Here is a 17485-nt window from a genome sequence, read left to right as displayed (position 1 = left end):
ACTGCACCTGACCTGCAGGAGCACAACCACCTCTCCAACGTCGGCACAAAACTAAACCACTAAAGCAGCGCACCCTTTTTTTTCTTGTTTTTTACACAAACGATGCTAAATAATAAAGACATTGAAGCGAAGCAGTGAGATCCACGGAAAGAGGAGGATTGGCGGGATCTTAGAACTACGGGAGGTTCAAACTCCACTCATCATTTTTAGCTCACAGAAAAAGCAAACTGACCAATAAGATTTAGGCTTTGGGTGCCCTTTGACCCCCACAGACTCACACTGACGTGCGCTACATACAAGATGTTTTGGGACAAAAGAACTTTTTCTTCTCCATAATTTTGTTAATAGTAAACAGGGTTGGATAATAGAAATACAATAACTTTTCTTTTTTTAATTTAAAGGAAAATCTCTCAGTGCGTCCAGCTGTACAGCTGCTGCTGCAACAATCCAAACTCTCAGTCACTTGTGGGCAATTTAGAATCACACAGAAAATCTCCAAAAGGGAATCAAACTCAAAACTCTGAACTAAGAACTTCTGATCATATAATAGCAATTAACCATAGCTACCATGGTAAATTATTACTGATAACTACTGTCAGTAGTCCCTAACATTAACATGATCAGGCAGCATGTAATCATAAAAAAAAAAAAAAATTCCCTTCTCACCCACAGCGAGTGGTTCTTATCCTCTGAGCTCGGGTCCTCTACCAGAGGCCTGGGAGCTTAAGGGTTCTGCGCAGTATCTTGGCTGTGCCAAGGACTGCACATTTTTGGACTGAGATGTCTGATGTTGTTCCTGGGATCTGTTGTAGCCATTGGTCCAGTTTGGGGGTGACTGCCCCGAGGGCCCCGATGACCACAGGCACCACTGTGGTCTTCACCTTCCAGGCCCTCTCCAGTTCCTCCCTGAGGCCCTGGTATTTCTCTAGTTTCTCGTGCTCCTTTTTCCTGATGTTGCAGTCGCTTGGTATTGCTACATCTACCACAACGGCTTTCCTCTGTTGTTTATCCACTACGACAATGTCTGGTTGGTTCGCCATTACCATTTTGTCTGTCTGGATCTGGAAGTCCCACAAGATCTTAGCTCTGGCGTTCTCCGCCACCTTTGGGGGTGTTTCCCACTTTGATCTCGGGATTCCAGTCCATATTCTGCACAGAATATCATATATATATATATATATATATATATATATATATATATATATATATATATATATATATATGTAGTGGAATGCTACTACTCAAGTAACCCTAATCAGAGAGGTTACATGCAAAGACTGGTGAAGGAGGAATGGTTACTTCGACATCCCCAGTCAACACTAAGCGCTAAACAACTAGTAGCTCAGTGTTCCAACATCCGCAAACGGCAACTGCTATCACAACTTGAGATTGACGATATACAACACAAATGCTACGGCAAAAAGGAGGAACCTGGATGTCAGAACTGTGGGGACTTAACTACAAGTCCCCACCCAGTCAGGGGATACACGGCCCCATTGAGCGAATCAGAGCTGAACGAGACGGCTGCTGACCTGAGAGAGAAAATCATGACCCGAATGACAACCAGACCTCCTCGGCGCCAATTACAACGGCTGAGTGAAGTACCATCAGAGATCATTGAGAATGTGAATGCAGCATTGAGAACAATCCCTACCAACACCATAACAGAAACCAATGAGCTGATCTACAACTCAGCATCAGTGATCCTTGAGACACTTGGCTATAAGAGCAGCCATGAGACCCAATACCCACCATGGAAAAGACGGCTAGAGGCTAAAATCAAGGTATCAAGGAGGGAAGTGAGCCAACTGTCAGAGCTCCACAAGGGTACAATGAAAAGACCAGTACCCAGAAAGTACAGGCAGATGCCCATACCTGAAGCACTCGAAACTGCCAAACAGAGGCTCCAAGCCTTGGCCAGCCGCCTAAAGAGATACACAAGGGAGAATGAATCCAGAAGGATTAACCGGCTCTTCTCCACTCAACCAGCTAAGGTGTACTCTCAATGGCAGGGTAATAACAACAGAGTAGACCCACCAAGGCTGGAGACTGAACAATACTGGAAAGGCATATGGGAAAGGGAGGCGTCCCACAACAGCAATGCACAGTGGTTGATCTCTCTACGAGAGGACCATAATAACCTCCCTGAGCAAGCCTTGGTAACCATCACTGTGACAGATGTCCAAGAAAGAGTCTCAGGTATGAAAAACTGGACAGCACCAGGGCCTGACATGATCCATGCCTACTGGCTAAAGAAACTCACTGCCCTCCATGAGCGACTGGCAGACCAAATGAACCAGCTGCTACAAAGTGGGACTCACCCTGAATGGTTAACTGAAGGGCGGACAATCCTAATCCAGAAGGATCCATCAAAGGGTCCAGTCCCACCCAACTACCGACCAATAACCTGCCTCTCCACAACATGGAAGCTCATGTCAGGCATCATAGCGGCCAAGATAAGCAAACACATGGATAAACACATGAGCACGGCACAGAAAGGTATCGGTGTAAATAGCAGAGGAGCCAAACACCAACTCCTCGTAGACCGCACAGTTGCCCGAGACTGCAAAACCCGACACACCAACCTGTGCATGGCTTGGATTGATTACAAGAAAGCCTATGACTCAATGCCGCATACTTGGATCATTGAATGCTTAGAGATGTATAACATCAACAGGACTCTGAGAGCCTTCATTGCAAACTCGATGAAGCTGTGGAAAACCACCCTTGAAGCCAACTGCAAACCACTTGCACAAGTGTCCATCAAATGTGGCATATACCAAGGAGATGCTCTGTCCCCGCTACTGTTCTGCATAGGCCTGAACCCCCTCAGCCAAATTATCAACAAGACTGGCTACGGATACCGACTCAAAAATGGGGCCAACATCAGCCACCTTCTCTACATGGATGACATCAAGCTGTATGCCAAGAGTGAGCGAGACATCGACTCACTGATCCACACCACCAGGATCTACAGCACGGACATTGGGATGTCATTCGGACTAGAGAAGTGTGGTCGGCTGATCACAAAGAGGGGGAAGGTCATCCGCACAGAAGGGGTCTCACTCCCAGAAGGAACAATAGCAGACATAGAGGACAGTTACAAGTACCTAGGTATACCACAAGCAAATGGCAACCTCGATGAGGTCACAAGGAAAGGAGCCACAGCTAAATACCTCCAACGAATAAGGCAAGTCCTGAGAAGCCAGCTCAATGGCAAGAACAAAATCCGCGCAATAAACAGCTATGCCCTGCCAGTAATCAGATACCCTGCTGGAATAATTAGCTGGCCAAAGGAGGAGATAAAAGCCACTGATATTAAGACTAGAAAACTACTAACAATGCATGGAGGATTCCATCCCAAATCCAGCACCCTGAGACTGTACACGAGCCGCAAGGAAGGAGGCAGAGGACTAGTGAGCGTGAGAACCACAGTCCAGGACGAAACAACTAAGATCCATAAATACATCAGGGACAAAGCCTCAACAGACAATGTGCTCAGTGAATATCTCAGACAACAGGGAACGGAGGTTGAGGTGCCAGAGATACCATCATGGCAGGACAAGCCCCTACATGGGATGTACCACCAGCAAATAACCCAAGTGGCTGATATCAGTAAATCCTACCAATGGCTGGAAAAAGCTGGACTCAAGGACAGCACAGAGGCCCTCATCCTGGCCGCCCAGGAACAGGCCCTAAACACCAGAGCAATAGAGGCCCAGATATACCACACCAGACAAGACCCAAGGTGTAGGTTGTGCAAGGAGGCCCCTGAGACAGTCCAGCACATAACAGCAGGGTGCAAGATACTGGCAGGGAAAGCGTACATGGAACGACATAACCAAGTTGCAGGCATAGTGTACAGAAACATCTGTGCAGAATATGGACTGGAAACCCCGAGATCAAAGTGGGAAACACCCCCAAAGGTGGCGGAGAACGCCAGAGCTAAGATCCTGTGGGACTTCCAGATCCAGACAGACAAAATGGTAATGGCGAACCAACCAGACATTGTCGTAGTGGATAAACAACAGAGGAAAGCCGTTGTGATAGATGTAGCAATACCAAGCGACTGCAACATCAGGAAAAAGGAGCACGAGAAACTAGAGAAATACCAGGGCCTCAGGGAGGAACTGGAGAGGGCCTGGAAGGTGAAGACCACAGTGGTGCCTGTGGTCATCGGGGCCCTCGGGGCAGTCACCCCCAAACTGGACCAATGGCTACAACAGATCCCAGGAACAACATCAGACATCTCAGTCCAGAAATGTGCAATCCTTGGCACAGCCAAGATACTGCGCAGAACCCTCAAGCTCCCAGGCCTCTGGTAGAGGACCCGAGCTCAGAGGATAAGAACCACCCGCGGTGGGTGAGAAGGGAATTTTTTTTTTTTTTTTTTGTGACTTCTACAAACTGCAAACAGGACTTCTTCTTTTAATGATGCCTGCCTTTCTTCTCACCACTCTTTCATTAACTGGTTCTAATAGTTGCTGATGTTGTTGTTCACTAATGTTCTGCATCAAACCTCGGAGGCCTTCACGGACCACCTGTATTTATATTGCGATTAAATTCTGCTTACTAATTAGATGACTTCTGAAGGCAATCAGCATCGGATCTGATCTTAACTCTGCGGTGGTACCATCACAGAGACCTGAACTTAACGAGACCTAACTTTTCCCATTTTTATTAGTAAAAGCATTTAAAAACCATTCATCTATTACCTTACACTTCACATGTACATGCTACTTCATGATGTCTCCCACAGAAAATCCAAATAAAATATGTTGATGTTTGCTGGTTTTGTGTGGAAAACGTGAAAAAAAAGTTCATTTTGCACATTTCTATTTATGCATTTTGTGAATCCATCTCGAAACAGCAGTTTTGGAGGAACAATGGCTCTTGCTTTAATCCACAGAAACTATTTCCATCTGCCCTATTTTGAGAGGAAGCCATGCATTTACATCAAAAGTTGGTGGCAGGACCAGAGGAGACGGCTGTACAACTCCAACATCATCGACAACATTGCGAACAAACTGGCAAGTGGACAGCTACCATGATAGCAAAGAGATTCTCAATCACTGGTTGTAAATCGTAGTTGCCAATATGGTTGAATCTGATGTTGAACTGTGTTTTTTTTGTTGTTTTTTTTGCAGGAGGATGGACTGAACGACGTGCAGGAGATCATCAAAACAGAGAAGACCTATCCTGAACGAAGGCTGAGAGGCGTTCTCGAGGAACTCAGCCAAGGATGCAGGTCTGTGCGCCTCCAAAACCAAAACTGAACCAAATAAACCCGTCTGATTTAGCAAATTCAAATGTTCACGCTCAGCAAGCTCATGTTCTTTCAGTCAATTCATTGCTCTGGCAAACAAGGACCACAATCAGTCTGGCAGAACCAAACTGGACAGGGAGAGACTGAAGCTTTGCTTGTCAGAAGTGGTAAGTCTTCTTTCCCGCTGTTTGCTGAACAAAATGCGTTTGCGTTGTTTCACTAGACGATCTCTGTTTTTAGGAGGCCATTGGTCAACAAGCAAAGACTATGAGGACCCAAGTGAAGAAGAGCACAGTCAGGGATAAGCTCAAGCTGGCTCAGAACTTCCACACAAAGCTTCGCTTCCTAGCCGACGAGGTAAAGACCATCGCCAAATGAGTCAATTAACAATAAATTCATAATCTTGCAAGACCATATAATGTTCCTTACGCATGGTGTAATTAAAATTTTACAGCCCCAGCACAGTGTACCTGATGTTTTCATCTGGATGATAAGCAACGGAAAGCGCATCGCTTACGCCCGGGTTCCTTCCAAAGACATCCTGTACTCCGGTATAGATGAGGAGAGGGGGAAAGATTGTGGCAAGGTCAAAACAATTTTCCTCAGGGTGAGTTAAAAAGAAAACCAATCCACTTACAATTATGTTCTTGTTATTTTTCATTTTATGTTTGTTTTTTTTAATTTGCTTATGGCGTTCTGAAGATGAATAAACCCCTAAATAATGTTTTCTCTACCTAAGATCCCTGGTAAAAAAGGTTTCGGACCTGCTGGCTGGACAGTTCAGTCCAAGTTAGAGATTTACCTGTGGCTGGGCCTGAACAGGCAGCGCAAAGACTACCTGAGCGGCCTGCCCAACGGGTTTGAGGAAAACAAGTTGTCCAAGGGGCCCGGCATGCCTTCCTCACCACCCATCAGCCTCACCTACATGAGTAAGAACATCAACTGGAGCCATATATCATCACACACGCTTCCTTTTGACGCAATTTTAAATGATACTTTTAAAATGTACTACAAAGCACTTTCTGAAGCTTATGAGGTAGTTTTCTGAAACTTTCAAGTGCTCTACAAGGTTTTCCTAGAACTTACAGGGTGCTTTCTGGAACTTTTCAACAGGTACGTTCCTATATCTTTTCTGAAAATCAAACGTTTACTTTGCCACATGCTTTCCTGAAACTTACTGATCATTTTCCCCAAAACCCAGCAGTAACTCACTGGAACAAGGTATCTACAGACAAATTTTCTCTGGAACTTGTTTCAGATCAGCCATATATTTTCCAAAAACTTTTTTGTAGCGCATCGTTTTTATTTGCGAAACTTAGTCATAAATTTCAAGAGTTGGGCTGTAGTGTGGGGTGGGGTTAGGGTTAAAGGAGACTGTTTCTGAAACGTTTATTCACGTAGGGACTGTGAAGGTTCTTGGAGAGTAAATTAGATTATTTGGAAAGCGTCTAGTAAGTCTCAGACCGTATTATGTAGCTCTGCTTGATTGTTGAAAATTGTGGCACTTTCCGAAGCACTAAGGAAATGATATTGGATATTGATTACTGATACCGGTAACAGATGTCTACGAGGACATATATTGAATTTAAGCGTCTTCAAATTACATTGCATATGAGAGGCTGAATGTTTTCACTGCAGTGAAGCAAATCTTCCAGCTGAGGGTCCATATGTACCAGGCTCGCAGCCTGTTTGCTGCTGACAGCACAGGTCTGTCCGATCCCTTCGCAAGAGTTTTCTTCTCAACCCAAAGCCAAGTCACAGAAGTGAGTTCATCCACCCATTTGTTTTTTTTTTTAAATGAAGGTAAAATAAAAAACATTGGAAGGGAACAAATACGCCGCTTTCTTGCAGGTGCTGGCTGAGACCCTCTGCCCCACATGGGACCAGCTGCTGGTGTTTGAGAACGTGGAGTTGTTTGGAGAGGCCTATGAACTGAGGGACGATCCACCCATTATTGTCATTGAGCTGTACGATCAGGACACAGTGGTGAGGAATAGTTTTCACACAGAGATGTCACAAGCTCTCCATTTTTATTCACGGGAGCGAGTGCGCTTCCTTTCAGTAGAACAAATGACACGGCAGCTGTTTTATTGTGAATTTGTATCAACATTATAAGTAGGGATGTCCTGATCTGCGCTATTTTTCTCCCCGGCGGCGACTTGTTTACTTTAAGCTTAGTCTTTTACTGAATCCGAGTCCCGGTTCAGTCCTTCATAGACTAAATGGCCACTCTTAAAAATCAAATGTAGCTTTAAAATCGCTAAATAGCTTTAACATTCATCAGCATTACTGCTATTCACAAACCAATGGCATTTCAGATGATGTGGTCACTCTGTTTCTTCGACACTACCAGATTATCCCAAGTTTTAGCAAGACAATCGTAAAAGTCAACACATAATTAGAACCTGAACAACTTTGTAACTCGATATGTGGAGCAACTTTCAGTAATAATCTCATGAATTTGCGTCATGATCGTGCTCACAATATTTTGTTGCTAACCAATTTGCCGTAGTGCTAGGCTAACGTTATCGTTCTTTTTCTCTGTTTTGATGTTACTTGTTGATGATTTGGCTTGTAACGTATTTTACAGATGTTCCAGTAAAACTTGTTTTGACGAAACTATAAAGAAAGCCGTTTTCTTTTTTCACAAATTTAGTAATTTGCTAAAAGTTAGTGACTTGAGGTTATAGCTCTCCGTGTTACACTGAAAGCTATCTGGGCACATAAGAACAGCTCACGAATCAAGTCACACGACAAGCCAATGTATCCCATGTCTTACACTGCAGAGGTTTATTTAAGAAGTAAACTTGCTCAGAATTTCTTTTGTTAAAACCCGTAAGCACTAAATTAACAAAATAATATACTTTGTTTCCAACAGTTTCCCAAGACTTGCTCAGGAAAATAAGTCATGTTTGTTAAAATTAGCCACACAGAAGTTAATTTAAAAATCCTTTGAACCGGACATCCTTATTTATAATCCAACAATCTGCCTTTTAATAATACAGTCTTTTGTTTGTTGACGTCAACTTAACGTGAATCTAATCTGAGGAAATGTTTTCTGACTGACAATTTTATATCTGCTCCTGACAATAACACCAATGTTTTGGATGACCCTGTGGATAAGTAGAGTGTGGATTGCCTTGATGTACGGTAGCAGAACTTTAAAGTGTGCAGAGTAGATTTTGTTCAAAGGCATGCAAGAGGAATAAGATAGGTCCACAAGGACAAACAGACGGACCCTGCTCTAGCGTCCTATCCCTGTTGCATTCCTTTCAGTGAAATTTTGTGCTTTTGTATGTGGCCGTCAAAGTATTTTAACTCTTTATAACCACTAACTGCAAGAGAGATTGAAGTTTCGCAGCTCTCAGAGGCATCAGGAGGTTATTTAACTGTTCTTTGACATTACACAGATACATCTATTTTGCAGTTTACTGGTTATTTTTAAGGGGATCTTGATGTTGTTATTATTTTTTCCTTTCCTTGTATCTGTAGAGATTTAAAATCTTGAAACATGTGCACCTCAAGCCATGTTTCTTAATGTTGATCAAAAACATGAATATTGACACTTTTTAGCTTATTTTAAAAAATAAAAACTGAGTAATGCCATCACTAATAGTTATTAACTGAAATATCCAGTGCAGATTTGATGTTTAATCGTCTACTTTATGCTCTCAGGGTAAAGCTGACTTCATGGGCAGGACGTTTGCTAAGCCTTTGGTCAAGATGGCGGATGAGCACTATGGGCCGCCGCGTTTCCCACCCCAGCTGGAGTATTATCAGATCTACCGTGGGAACGGTGCCGCTGGAGAAATGCTGGCAGCCTTTGAGCTTCTCCAGGTTAATTGAAGGCATTTCTCTCACTTAAAAGGCTTTCCACTTATAAGCCTTCCTGTGGCTTCACACCGCTGTCGTCTCTCAGATTGGCCCCAATGGAAAAGCGGACCTTCCTCCCATAGACGGGCCTACAGATATGGACCGCGGCCCAATCCTGCCGGTGCCTCTGGGGATTAGGCCAGTGCTCAGCAAGTACAGGATTGAGGTCTGAGCTTCAGATTTACTCAGAAAACCTCAGTGATTGTTGATGCATTTGTAGAAAGTTCGACAACATGTACATTTTGCTTCTTTGAAGGTTTTGTTCTGGGGCTTGAGGGACTTGAAGAGGGTGAATCTGGCCCAGGTGGATCGGCCTCGTGTGGACATTGAGTGTGCAGGGAAGGGCGTTCAGTCGGCCCTCATCCCCAACTACAAAAAGAACCCCAACTTCAGCACTCTTGTCAAGTGGTTCGAAGTGGTACTGTGTCATTTCCTAAACACTTCCTTGGCTGAGAAACAACAATAATAATGAACACTAATTCATGGACGTTTGAAGACCCAGCGTGTGATTGCTGTTCCTTTAGGTTTACCAAGTCAGAGAATCTTTTAATGTGTGCGATAGGATTTGCCAGAGAACGAGCTGCTTCACCCTCCGCTGAACATCCGCGTGGTGGACTGCAGAGCGTTTGGTCGCTACACTTTGGTCGGCTCCAACGCCGTCACCAGCCTGCGCAAGTTCATCTACAGGGGATCAGACAAGCAGGCCAACAACTGGTCCACTACGGGTATAACCTAAACACAGGGCTCACACGGTCAGAAATATTCACAGCCCTTTAACTTTTTTTTGACCACATTTTATCACATCACAACTACAAACCTATAGGTAGATGTGAATCAGCTGTTAAGATGCACAGAGTATATTTTTGAGCCAACTACAATGTTGGCTCAAAATGTTCTTTCTACTGTTCTTTCTACTGCTGTGTGTTTATTGTACCAATATCTACATAACCCATATTAAAAAAGGCCCATTACATATGTTTCCTCCATTAAATCAGATTAAAAATGTAGGATTACCTAAATAATTTCTATATGCCACACGCCAGGTTAGTTTACAACTTGTGAGTGAAATTGAGGCAACTTTTTCAACACACTGTTTCCTTGTATGATATCGTGAAAATAAAAACAGTCGAGGTTTTGGGAGGACACTTGTGGACCTCAGCAAATTGGGTTGGAACAATTTCCAGATGTTTGAATGCGCCACCATTATTTACTTCAACAATTATATGCAAGTATGAACGCCTCTGGAAAGCCAGCCAGCGAGTTCTGCGCCTCAGAGATGTGTGTGCCGGTGCAAAACGAGTTTGTCAACACAAGAACAAGAACATAAGCAAAAGCGCTTGAGAAGACGCTGGCTGGAACTGGCGTAGAGCGTCATCATCCACAGTCTGACAGGTTGTGCAGGTAAAAAGCCAGGGAAGAAACCATTAGTCCAAAACCAACAGAATACAGTTTGCAAAAAAAAGGGACGAAGTCCATCGTTTTTGGAGGCATGTCATGTGGTTTGTCAAAACTGAAATAAACATATTTGGGCATAATGCCTTATGTCAAACGAGAAAACATCCAAACCACGAAGGGAGAGACGATATCCTGTTGTGATACTGACTACAATATATGTGTTAGCACAAGGAAAGAATATTGCATGGAAATATTAAAGCTACGTTTGAAGACTAGTAACGAGGAAGGCAAAGCTTGGCCACAAACTTGGCTCCCTTCTGTCAGGAGGAATTGGCCAAAATTACAGAAAACTATTGTGAAAGGATATTTAAAAGGCTTCACCCGAGGCGTAGAGTTTCAATCAGCAATTCTGTCAAAAACACAGGACATGAACGCAAACAAAGTTTTTAAAAGAAATGAATCAATATCATTTCATTTATAAATAATTTCGATCATCACATATTTATTTTTAATGTCAGGAAACGACAACAAATATTGATATGTCTTTTGTTTAATCCAATTTGCAAATACCTGGTCTCAGTAGTACGCTGTTTGTCTTTCAGAGGAAATTATTGTGGTAAGCATGGAAACCGAGCCTGCCTTCAAGAAGATGGACACCGTGGTCAAACTGGACTCTGTAAGTTCAAACTCTGAAACCTTGATTCGAAAGACTTAAACCAGGTTAAATGTTCCTTCCATTTCGTTTGAACTGCCACGTTGCTGATCCAAACAAACCTGATTGATTTAATACACACGTTAAACTTGCTGTTCTCCCCCCTAGTGCTCTGAAGCTGTGATCAAAGTTGAGGTGAGCATATCACAAGTGACCTCTTTCAATGACGATTTGTGTTGTCCTTACAACACCTGACAATATCCATTATGTGCACTGAACGTAAAAAAGGACGACGACAAAGACGAGAAAGGGAAAAAGAAGAAGAGGAAGAAGGGGGACGAACCTGAAGAGGAGGAACTTGATGAGAGCATGTTGGACTGGTGGTCCAAATATTTTGCCTCGATTGAAACTTTAACTGAGGTAAGGAACAGTTTTGCTCTTGTAGCTAAGCTACTTTTGAAACCTATCTCCTATGAAGACATAAATGTGAAGTACAGCGTATTCTGCTTTTATTTTTTAGAGTAAAGAAACACTTTCTTACCGTTTTAGGCTCTCAGGGCTCAGGAGGCAGCTCTCTCAGATTCAGAAGAAAAGGAAGACATGGACATCGCTCATGGTGGAGGTGAAGAGGAAAAAAAATCGTACATCTCAATATTCTGACATTCGACTCTTAAAAGTTCAGTAATTATGTAGGTTAACTACCGTGCAATGGTTTAATTCGCAGTCAAAAATGACTTCGATCTGACCGGTCCTACGCTCAGTGAAAACGGTGACCCTGAGAAGAGAAGCGTTAGTTCTGGGGTCCTGCAGGGATCCGTCTTGGGGTCATCTCTTCTTTTTTTTTTTTTTTTTGACGGTTTACAACAGAGCTGCATCATTTCAGGAAAACCTTTGATCGCAATGCGGCTGGAAATTGTGATAACGTTATCAATCATGATTGATCCTCATTTTATGGACTCTTTACTTTTCTCTTTACAATTAAACGATATTCCCACCGCTCTCTGAGTGCTAGGATCTTAGTCAGAAATACTCCTGCTGTTGGCGTGTAGAACATTTCAAGTACTGATATGTATACAACACTCTGACCAAGTATGTTCTAGCCGTGCATCGTATGAACACATGAAATATTACATCCACCTGAAAATTGCATCGATTTTGCATCGATATTGCGATGATGATGATTGGGTTATGAATATATTATAAATAGACATATTGTGCAGCTCTACTTTAAAATAAGATCTAAAACAAATTTACATCTTAGATGTAAATTTCTGGATTGACATAAACTGGTAAAAATATAAGTTTTTAAGTCAGAGGTGTCTAATCCAATGACATATTTTTTTCATGCATGGGAAGCTGACGGTGCTAAATTTTAGGCCGAAATGATCCATTACTCCCAGCCTCTCTCATGATCCTTTCTCTCTCTCTCTCTCTCTCTCTGCACGGTTTTCTGACATCACAGCTGACGACGCTCCAGCGAAAGCCCCCAAGAGAGGAAAAGGAAAGAAGGACAAGAAAAGGGCAGCTGTGGATCCGTTTGAAAAGAAAAAGCCAAAGTTGGATGAGCTGAAGGTGGAGGATGAACAATCGTGGTGTCATCTTTTCTAACGTCGTCCAGGTGGATGGGTAATCTTTGCGAGGTTAGAGGTAAACGTTGTGCTTCCTGCTCCCAAACTAAGGTGTATCCAAAGGAACTGGAAAGTGAATTTGACAACTTTGAGGACTGGCTCCACACCTTTTACCTGTTCAGAGGGAAGGGCGGTGACGACGACGACCAAAATGTGACGGATGAGGACAGGATCGTCGGAAAGTTCAAAGTGAGGAGTGCTCCACATGCGCATTTACGGCCTTATAAGTGACGATTTGTGTTTTTGCTACGTTCCACTCCTTCTCCTTTAACCGTTCCCCGCCAGGGCTCGCTGTGCATGTACAAAGTGTCGGATGATTTGCCCAGAGACATGAGCTTCGACTCCAACTTAGGAATGTTTCAGAACATCCCTAACAATGACCCCGTTAACGTCCTGGTCCGCATTTATGTCGTCAGGGTAAGCTCGTGTGCTCTGGAGCTTCAACGTATAACGACGTGATTACTCTGTCAGGGAGAACAGAGTCGCATTTACAAGGATTTTTGTTGTTTTTTTTTTTTAGTGCCGTGACGTTTCTGTTTCTTTATAGGCGACAGATCTGCATCCAGCGGACATAAATGGGAAAGCTGACCCCTACATCGCAATCAAGCTGGGGAAAACAGAGATCAAAGACAAGGAGAACTACATTTCCAAACAGCTGAACCCTTTGTTTGGCAAGTAAGTGACGGAAAACCGGCTGGAGTTCTGAGCAGAGTCCAAACAACAGCGTCTTACTGCGTTTTTTGTACTGAACACAAGCGTTTTCCTCGTGGTCTTAGGTCCTTTGACGTGGAGGCCACGTTCCCCATGGATTCCACTCTGACGGTGTCAATTTATGACTGGGACCTGGTGGGAACCGATGACCTGATTGGAGAAACAAAGGTCGACCTGGAGAATCGCTTCTACAGCAAACACAGAGCCACGTGTGGGATTTCATGCAGCTACGCCATGTAAGAATCTAAAACCCATAAAAGCAAAATAAATGTACTTTTAAAAAAAACCAAAAAAAAACCGAGGGCACAGATTTGCATCTCGGAGACTAAATAGTTCTTACTTTAGCCGACAGATTTACACATAAACTCACTTTATCATGTCTACCGTACAGCCATGGTTACAACGTGTGGCGAGACCCCATGAAGCCCACACATGTCCTGGCTAAGCTGTGTAAGGACGGCAAACTGGACGGCCCACACTACGGCCCCGGAGGAAGGGTGAAGGTGGAGAACCGGGTCTTCATGGCACCGACTGAGATCGAGGATGAAAACGGTATCTCTAAACTACTGCTTTCTACCGTTTCATTGATCTGATGTTGAAAAGATTCTTAGTGGGCTTGCAAAAACATTTTAAAGATAGTCAATTTCTATATTTGGTCAAACTTTACTGGGATTTTAGCGGATGGACCAACACAAAGTAGCACTTAAAGTGAAAGGTTTGGCCTGTATTTATATTCAATTTCCTTCATTCGAGCTTGACAGAGCTTGGGCTATTGTTGCAGATATTTATTTGAGAACAACGCGTCTTTTCCCTCCTAATTCACAGACACGTGCTGCTTTCTTTTGCTCTGTCTCATAAAATCCCACTAAAAACGCGAGGAGCGTAAGAGGCAGTAGTGCCTGTGCAAAGTGTGAACGAGTGACAATGTTTGCCAGGCTTAAAGAAGCAGACGGACGAGCACCTTGCTCTGACTGTGTTGAGGCATTGGGACGGGATTCCCAAAGCCGGCTGCAAACTGGTCCCAGAGCACGTAGAGACCAGACCGCTGCTCCATCCGGACAAACCGGGAATCGAACAAGTATGGTGGTAAAACGTCGCAACGTCGACTTCCTGCTGCTGAAAGCAAACTTTAATTATCCATCTAACTGTGTGCAGGGAAGAATCGAGATGTGGGTGGACCTGTTCCCCAAGGACAAGACCGCGCCCGGTCCCGCTCTTGACATCTCACCACGGAAACCGAAGAAGTACGTATCGAAGTTTTCAGGAGCCCGGCGTGACGCGTCCGAAGCGCTCCTGATGAGTTTCGAAGCTCGTTTTTAAACGACATTTCTGTGTGCAGGTTTGAACTGAGGGTCATCATCTGGAACACAGATGAGGTGGTTTTAGAGGACGACGACATCTTCACGGGCGAGAAATCTAGTGACATCTTTGTGCGAGGGTGACCTTTTTCGCCAGCACCTAGACGAGCAGAAATGCTTCCATGTGAAGGGTCGAATCTCCACTTTACTTCTCTTCTGTTTGCCCTCGTTCTACGTCGGCAGATGGCTGAAGGGACAGCAGGAGGACAAGCAGGACACTGATGTCCACTACCACTCCATCACCGGGGAGGGGAACTTCAACTGGCGCTTCATCTACCCTTTCGACTACCTGGTGGCCGAGGAGAAGATAGTCATCTCCAAGAAGGAGTCCATGTTCGCCTGGGATGAGACCGAGTACAAGATCCCGCCTCGACTTAACCTCCAAGTGTGGGACGCCGATCACTTCTCTGCCGATGATTTTCTGGGTATTTTTAAAACAGAATCAGTTTGATTGTTGACTAAATTCCTTAATAGATTTGCTGTTTCCAAACTGTCTTTGGGTCCATTAAAAGCAAAATGTCTCCACAGGTGCGATCGAGCTGGACCTGAACCGCTTCCCGCGCGGCGCAAAGACGGCCAAGCAGTGCACCATAGAGATGGTGACAAACGAAGCGGAGATGCCGCTGGTCTCCATCTTCAAGCAGAAGAGGATCAAAGGCTGGTGGCCGTTTGTCGCCAGGAACGAAGAAGACGACGAGTTTGAACTCACGGTGGGTGGCAGCCACAGATCAGGCGAAAAGACTTTTCCATTTCTACAAATATCAACATCAGATATGAATCAGATTTCCAGTTTAAGTAAGTATTAGTTTTGAGGTTTGGGCCATCCCCAAACAAGTTTTGATGTGTTTGGCATGAAGTTCCCTGTTGGGACGAAAAATTGCTTGGAAGTTTCAACCAGCTAGCTAACCCAGTTCACTTCCAAACTCTCAACATGATGCAGCTACCACAATGTTTTTCTTTTGTTTGTCTTTTTTACTTTTATTTATAAAAAAATAAAACTGAGATCCAAGAGATCTTTGCAGTTGTAGTTCTTTGGTTTGAAAGCCTAACTTTGACTCATCCAAACATATTTCTTGCAAATAATTCAACATTTATCCCAACTGAACGTTGCGCTTTTTCAGAAAGCACCTGGCTTTGGGCAGCAGGAAGTTTCAGTAAAGCCTGCAGGTGGTGAGTTTGGAGCGAGAAGGTCTTCTTTGATCAGCATCATCTAAAGCCACGTTGATGTTAAACTTGCTTTGTTGTGGTCAATGACGTTTGTGTTGCAGGATCTTCCTTTTTGGTCAAAGTGTTTATACTGAAACAGCTGAAGGTCGCAAAAGGACAACTATTGCAAACCAATAAGAAAAGCAGGCTGACATTGTAGGCTTCGTCAGTGCTGCCGAGTTCAAACTTGTTGCAGAAGTATCCCGAGTCGGTTCTTGAAAGCTCGACTTGGAAAGTTTGTCGTGCTTGTTGGGAAGTTCTGCGTAACCCAACTTGGCAAAATGAAACTTCTTGTGTGTTTAGGGTAAGGTGGAAGCTGAGCTGCACCTTCTCACGGGGGAGGAAGCTGAGAAAAGCCCAGCTGGAGACGGGCGCAACGAGCCAGATCCTCTGGAGAAACCCAAGTATGAAAGATGTGCTCCTCCCACTTTGTGTCTTTGTCTGTGCTCTGCGTGTTCATGCAGAAGAAACGGCTTTGCTCAGATTTGTTGTTCGCCTCTCTGTGCTCCGACAGCCGCCCAGATGTTGCCCTCCTCTGGTTCCTCATCCCGCTCAAAGCAGCGAAGCACCTGGTGTGCGACCAGTACAGGTGGCTGACCATCAAGATCGTCACGGCGCTCCTGCTGCTGGCCATCCTGGGCCTTTTCCTCTACAACATGCCCGGATACATGGTGAAGAAAATGCTGGGCGCTTGAGAGCAAAACCGGATCACTTTTTTTTTTTTTTCCACCCCAAATGGTGGGCTATAACACAATAGCTTCTGCTGGGTTTTTTTGTTGTTTTTTTTTCTCCAACTTTTTTCCAAAACAAAATAATTGATGTTCTACCAACAGCAACATAACAACGAAAATAATCTAATGTTGGCTTGAGTGTATGAGTTGGTTGTTATTATTGTGTAAAAATCTCATTTTGCTACTGTTGTTCTGATATGTAGGCAAGTTTTTGTTTGTTTGTTTTGCTTCTTGGAAATGTTTATTTGTTCGCGTTCGATTATAACAGATCAGATTGCAATTTAATTTGGAATTAAGTGAGGCTATTGCACATGGTTTGCTTGTGGTTCAGATTTTCTGAATTTTACGCTTCCGCTTTTCTGTATGACGTATTGAATTTGTGAATAAAATTCCCTCTGGGCACCTCGGGTTTCCTCTAATCGTGTCATTCAAATGTGCAAACATGTGGTGTGTAAGGTTCCTTTCGAAAGTGTTGACCTCTGTTGGAGTTTTGCATGTTTTGTCAAAAAAGATTCATGCAATGAATGTTGTTACAAGCATTCATTGCTTTTTATTTTGATGCTGAGTGACAGACACGCACGAAGGGGAACATATTGTTCAAGTGGAATCGAAAGCATAATTTTGCTAAGATAAGGTAAGAAATAAAAAGCAAAATATTTCATAAT

General features: G+C 43.7%; 1 protein-coding gene across 2 annotated transcripts in view; it reads left to right on the top strand.

The window, feature by feature from the left end:
- The window catches only part of LOC116708819 (otoferlin), a 37319-nt gene extending 20091 nt beyond the window's left edge, over positions 1-17228 (top strand). Inside the window, exons 14-42 of one of the 2 annotated variants that reach the window (XM_032546863.1) lie at positions 4910-5030; positions 5148-5248; positions 5343-5433; positions 5507-5623; positions 5721-5873; positions 6006-6195; positions 6905-7029; positions 7118-7249; positions 8942-9103; positions 9186-9305; positions 9396-9557; positions 9702-9864; positions 11137-11210; positions 11355-11381; positions 11475-11606; positions 11736-11808; positions 12649-12758; positions 12866-13003; positions 13100-13231; positions 13362-13489; positions 13591-13761; positions 13917-14077; positions 14461-14603; positions 14681-14769; positions 14865-14963; positions 15067-15308; positions 15412-15593; positions 16393-16493; positions 16604-17228. In XM_032546863.1, the coding sequence (XP_032402754.1) occupies positions 4910-5030; positions 5148-5248; positions 5343-5433; positions 5507-5623; positions 5721-5873; positions 6006-6195; positions 6905-7029; positions 7118-7249; positions 8942-9103; positions 9186-9305; positions 9396-9557; positions 9702-9864; positions 11137-11210; positions 11355-11381; positions 11475-11606; positions 11736-11808; positions 12649-12758; positions 12866-13003; positions 13100-13231; positions 13362-13489; positions 13591-13761; positions 13917-14077; positions 14461-14603; positions 14681-14769; positions 14865-14963; positions 15067-15308; positions 15412-15593; positions 16393-16493; positions 16604-16784 (3820 nt within the window). In that variant the 3' untranslated portion in view covers positions 16785-17228. Of the gene's footprint in view, positions 1-4909; positions 5031-5147; positions 5249-5342; positions 5434-5506; positions 5624-5720; positions 5874-6005; positions 6196-6904; positions 7030-7117; positions 7253-8941; positions 9104-9185; positions 9306-9395; positions 9558-9701; positions 9865-11136; positions 11211-11354; positions 11382-11474; positions 11607-11735; positions 11809-12648; positions 12759-12865; positions 13004-13099; positions 13232-13361; positions 13490-13590; positions 13762-13916; positions 14078-14460; positions 14604-14680; positions 14770-14864; positions 14964-15066; positions 15309-15411; positions 15594-16392; positions 16494-16603 lie in introns of both variants that reach the window. The other variant, XM_032546862.1, reaches the window with a different exon arrangement.
- The last annotated feature ends 257 nt before the right edge of the window (positions 17229-17485 follow it).

Source organism: Xiphophorus hellerii, chromosome 19 (assembly GCF_003331165.1).
Source record: "Xiphophorus hellerii strain 12219 chromosome 19, Xiphophorus_hellerii-4.1, whole genome shotgun sequence".
NCBI lineage: Eukaryota > Metazoa > Chordata > Actinopteri > Cyprinodontiformes > Poeciliidae > Xiphophorus > Xiphophorus hellerii.
Note: the sequence above shows the minus strand (reverse complement) of the source record. Positions and strands in the feature narration are given on the sequence as shown.